General features: G+C 40.3%; 1 protein-coding gene across 2 annotated transcripts in view; it reads left to right on the top strand.

The window, feature by feature from the left end:
* Positions 1–4,861, top strand: part of GRB14 (growth factor receptor-bound protein 14) — a 59,233-nt gene that overhangs the window by 39,686 nt on the left and 14,686 nt on the right. For both annotated transcript variants that reach the window (XM_005859383.2, XM_014534141.1), the window contains 2 exons: positions 2,730–2,840; positions 3,044–3,139. In XM_005859383.2, the coding sequence (XP_005859445.1) occupies positions 2,730–2,840; positions 3,044–3,139 (207 nt within the window). The remainder of the gene's footprint in view (positions 1–2,729; positions 2,841–3,043; positions 3,140–4,861) is intronic.

Raw genomic sequence — 4,861 nt, 5'->3', positions numbered from 1 at the left:
GGGGCCGGCCCGGGGACCCCCCCCCCCCCCCCCCAGTGCACAAATTTTTGTGCACCGGGCCTCTAGTTTGTTATAATCTGTTTGAAAACTAACTATGCAGTTTTATTTCCCACTAAATATGTCCTTTGATGGAATCTAGATGATCTTATTTTAGTACCACATCTTCTGCTCATCTCTTTCCCATTATGAATTCACCTCCCTTCTCTTTACCCTGAAGTGCAGATTTTGAGGCCCAATATAGTTCACACCTTTTCTTTGTACGCCAGGTCATACTGCTAATCTTGCCCACTTCTGAACTTTGATATTGATGCCATTAGTAACACTCAGCTGAGTCTATAATTGCTCTTTAATGCCTTTGTGTCTGTTAGTTTTCTCTCCTGGAGGAAATTATGTTATGATCAGGGATAGATGTATTTGTTTGTGTGTTTGAGTATGTATACCTATGTGTACAGTTGCATAGACACACATGTGCAGATGTCCATACCCACATACATAAGCACTCACACATGTAATTCACACAATGCTTGGCACTGTGCAGTCTGTGTTTCTATGTAGTGTAGTCGATGTAGACCGTGCCATATGGTGTGTGTTTTATAAGTGTTGACATTCCATGCCATGCAGTGATATCTTTCAAGTAAAACTACTTTGGGGAGTTTTCATGAGAGGTTATTTTAATTGTATTTTCTCAGTGATGACATTATTGATTCTTTATGGGTAATCAGTCCTTTTTCTCTGGCTGTTTTCCAATATTATTATAACCATTGATGTTCAGTAATTTGTCTGCCATATTTCTAGGTGCATTCAAATATATTCTAATAAAACTTGCCTGATTCTCAACATATGCATTCAATTTCAAATTCCTGTTTTTCTTTTATGCTGGGAATGTTCATCCATTATTTATTTCCCATTGTCATTATTTGATCCTTTACATTTTTAGGAGGGTTAGCTGTCTTGACTAATGGATCCAGGTGCCCCTTTGCTTATGACTGCCTAACTTCAGTCTTTTCCCTGTCTTCCTGGGACCTTCTTCCCTTTCTCTGTGTGTCTCTTATAGGGATACTTGTCATTGGATTTACGTCCCGAACAAATAATATGAAATAGTTACAGTTTCTTGAAAGGCCATATCAATAAGAGGATCTTTCTCCTTTCTCCTCCCCTGTTTCACGGGCCCTGGGCTGGGTCTATTTTAGGAATTTTCTTTTCTGTGTTATTTTCCCATGGAGTTGGAACTATAGTCACTCATTAGATATAAATGCCTCAGAATAGTGACATGCAGAGAAACAGTTATGTGCATAGCAATTCTCACTGTGCCAATCATCAGGGACAGCATAGCCTGCTGGTAAATGACTGAAATTTCTGTGGATTAGGATTTGAATGGGTTGCTAAAATTGCTGAATGTTCTGTTTCTGTCTTTTTTTAAAATTTTCTTTCTTTTTAGAGCATTGCTTCTCAAATCTCAGTGCATAAGAATTGCCTGGGAGCTTGGTAAAATGCAGGTTTTGATTCAGTGGGTCTGGGGTGGACCCTGAGATTTTGTATTTCTAATAAATTCCCAGGTAATGCTGGTGTGGTCCAGGACCACACGACCAGTAGCAGGCTTGTAAAGAACAAATGTATTTCAGTCAGTTTTGATTATATACTCAACCCCAGAATTAAACACTTCTCTAAGTTATTAACCTATCGCAAAATAATATGACCCAGTGATTTCCCATGACCAGTTCTAAATCCCATGGATTTTCCAGAGAAGAGATAGCTGTTCAGGATTCCACTTTGCCTTGAAAATCAGACACAACCCAATGCCAGGTAATTTCCCTGAACTTGTCGGTACAGGCTTCCTTCTGTTAGCGCAGGGAGATAGTCATGCCTCCTATCGTTGCTTGCTGTGGTGTGGTAGGCAGTACACAGGTGTGAGGAATGGTTATTTCTGAACGAAGCAGGAATCATTGTCTGAGGCTCCTTTTTCTTCTCTGTTGCAGAAGCTTAAACCAACCTTCTTGCCTTTAGTGAACTACAGTGATTGAAACCCAGAAAGGAAAACATTTTCAAAAACCATTCTTTCTGGCTTCTGTCTTTTGGAATCCTTTAAATGGTAGTTAAAGGGAATAATTTTAGAATAGTATTTTTTTTGTATATTGGAAGTTAAATCATAAAAAGTTGCTACTCCTCAAATTAAGTAATATTGTGTCAAGCCCCTGGTTATTTAAGGATAGAGTGTCTTAGTTTTTCTTCTGTTCTGTTTCTGTGACATTATTTGGAGTTCCATGGCTCGCTATGATGTGCACTGACCACCAGGGAGCGGGACAGAACATGGCGGGTGACCAGTGATGATGGATTGGAAGTTAAATCATAAAAAGTTGCTACTCCTCAAATTAAGTAATATTGTGTCAAGCCCCTGGTTATTTAAGGATAGAGTGTCTTAGTTTTTCTTCTGTTCTGTTTCTGTGACATTATTTGGAGTTCCATGGCTCGCTATGATGTGCACTGACCACCAGGGGGCGGCACAGAACATGGTGGGTGACCAGTGATGGTGGCGGGGCACTGAGGGAGCAAGAGAAGGAGGAGGCGGGGAAGCAGGGGAATCTGATGGACCCTGATCGCCAGCCAGGCTTAGGGACTATACCTGTGCATGAATTTCGTGGATTGGACCTCTAGTGTACTATAATAGAAATGCACAAGATATAGTATAAAATACATACCTATGTCAACACTCACACACTTTCTCTTTTTAGGAACCACGGCATTTGCAGTTTTTCAGCGAATTTGGCAATAGTGATATTTATGTGTCCCTGGCAGGCAAAAAAAAGCATGGAGCACCAGCTAACTATGGATTCTGCTTTAAGGTACAGGCTTAATATTTTGATAGATGAATAAAGCAAGCCTCAGCCTTTTAGGTAAGCTTGAGTTTCTTTTTAATTTCTTTTAAAAAAAAGAGAGAGAGGCAGCTTTCTCTTACATATATGGGAGAATTTTAGTGGCTTTTATTTCAACAGGTGTTACCTTCAAGATATGCATTAACGATAAACAATGTGCTGTGGCCTTCTAGCCTAACAAAGCGCGAGGGCCCCGAGACCTGAAAATGCTTTGTGCGGAAGAAGAGCAGAGTAGGATGTGCTGGGTGACGGCGATTCGATTGCTTAAGGTAATCTCACCGTAGTTGGGCATTTCTATTAATGCTGGGAGTACCATCAGGGTTTGAAAATAGCTGTAGTTCAAAATGCAGAGATTCACTATGAGTCTGTGTGGGTATGTGAGGAAGAAGAAAAATCACCACCCTCCAATGTGTGTATTTTATTTTTATCTAAAAGATAAACATTTGCAGAGTAGGGGTAGAGTAACCTAATATTTATCTTTTATGTGTGAAGTAAGTCTTCCATTTTTAGAAATGTTCTGCTTTTAATTTTGTCTAAGAATATTACACATAGAGCCAGGAACAGATGGAAACTTCTGTACATGACTTAGTGTATATTTTAAAAACATGGCCATCCATCCAATATGAAGTAAGTTTTAAAATGGGCCCACCTAGATATGTTCAGTGTAGTGGTTTCGTATTTCATTTAATTGTTGTGTAAATTGATTTCTATTTTAAGTACAACTCAAATTATTATGTAAAGATTACTATAGATATATTATTAAAACATCTACCTTTGTGTTAAGTTGAAATTACAACTTTATAAGCATAATTTGTGGGTAAGCATTTTGAAAGGAGTAAGAGTGTTCTAAAGGTAGGTAGAGAAGAGAGACATAGAACTGATGACTTCCAAAATGTATAGAAAACACTTATTTTTCAAATCTATATGCTTGTACATTTAACACAACTTTACCACAGAAGTTGTGGCTTCAAACAATACAAATTTATTGTCTTGCACCACTGTCATTCAGAAGTCTTAATTGGCCTAAAAACGAAGTGTCAGCAGGGCTGCATTCTCTGTGGGAGGAAATCTATTTCCTTGTCCTTTCCAGCTTTTAGAGGCTACCCAGACTCCCTGGCTCATGGCCCCTTCCTCTCCTGAAATCCAGCAACCTGCACCGAGTTCTATTCACACAGCATACCAATGGTTCTCTCTCTTCTGGTTCCCCCTTCTACTAGATTTCCTCCCACGGAGAATGCAGCCCTGCTGACACTTTGTTTTTAGGCCAATTAAGACTTCTGAATGACAGTGGTGCAAGACAATAAATTTGATTCAGATGTGGGCGTCTATGGCGCCATTATTCTGCTACCACATTGGTGTCCCCTATTTGCTTCAATTATGGCAAAGCTTTTCCAGGTGAGGCTGGAGAGGGAGGCAAGCATCAGCGAGGCCCTATTTTTAAAACAAATAAGGGAGAGAGAGAGAGAGAGAGAGATGATGATGAGAGAGAATCATTGATCGGCTGCCTCCTACAGGCGCCACACTGGGGATCAAGCCTGCAACCCAGGCATATGCCCTCTCCTCCCCCTCTCCTCCTCCTCTCCTTCCCCTCTCCTCCCCCATACCAGAATCGAACCTGGGACCCTTCAGTCCACAGGCCAACACTCTATCCACTGAGCCAAACCAGTCAGGGCTCTTTAGAAGGAAGATAAAACAACCTCAAAAAGAATGATGTATATAACGGATTAATTTCCAGAGCATTCACAGATGCCATTTATGTTGCAAGTCTTCCTTCCTGAATTGTTTTCAATTTTCAATTGAGGGGTTATTTTAAAGCAAATAGATGAACCTGGTGAAAGGGAGAAAGAGAGCGAGGAGAGAGTGTGGGAAAGAGAAGCTTTGTAATGACTTCCATGTGAGGACAGCCTGGGACCCCTTTTCTTCAACCTCATCTCCTTCCATCCTTTCTTTCACTTTATGGTTGGAACACATCATAATTCCCCAACTTGTAC

This window comes from Myotis brandtii, unplaced genomic scaffold (genome assembly GCF_000412655.1).
Source record: "Myotis brandtii unplaced genomic scaffold, ASM41265v1 scaffold125, whole genome shotgun sequence".
Lineage (NCBI taxonomy): Eukaryota > Metazoa > Chordata > Mammalia > Chiroptera > Vespertilionidae > Myotis > Myotis brandtii.
The sequence above is the reverse complement of the archived record's forward strand: the minus strand, read 5'-3'. Positions and strand labels throughout refer to the sequence as shown.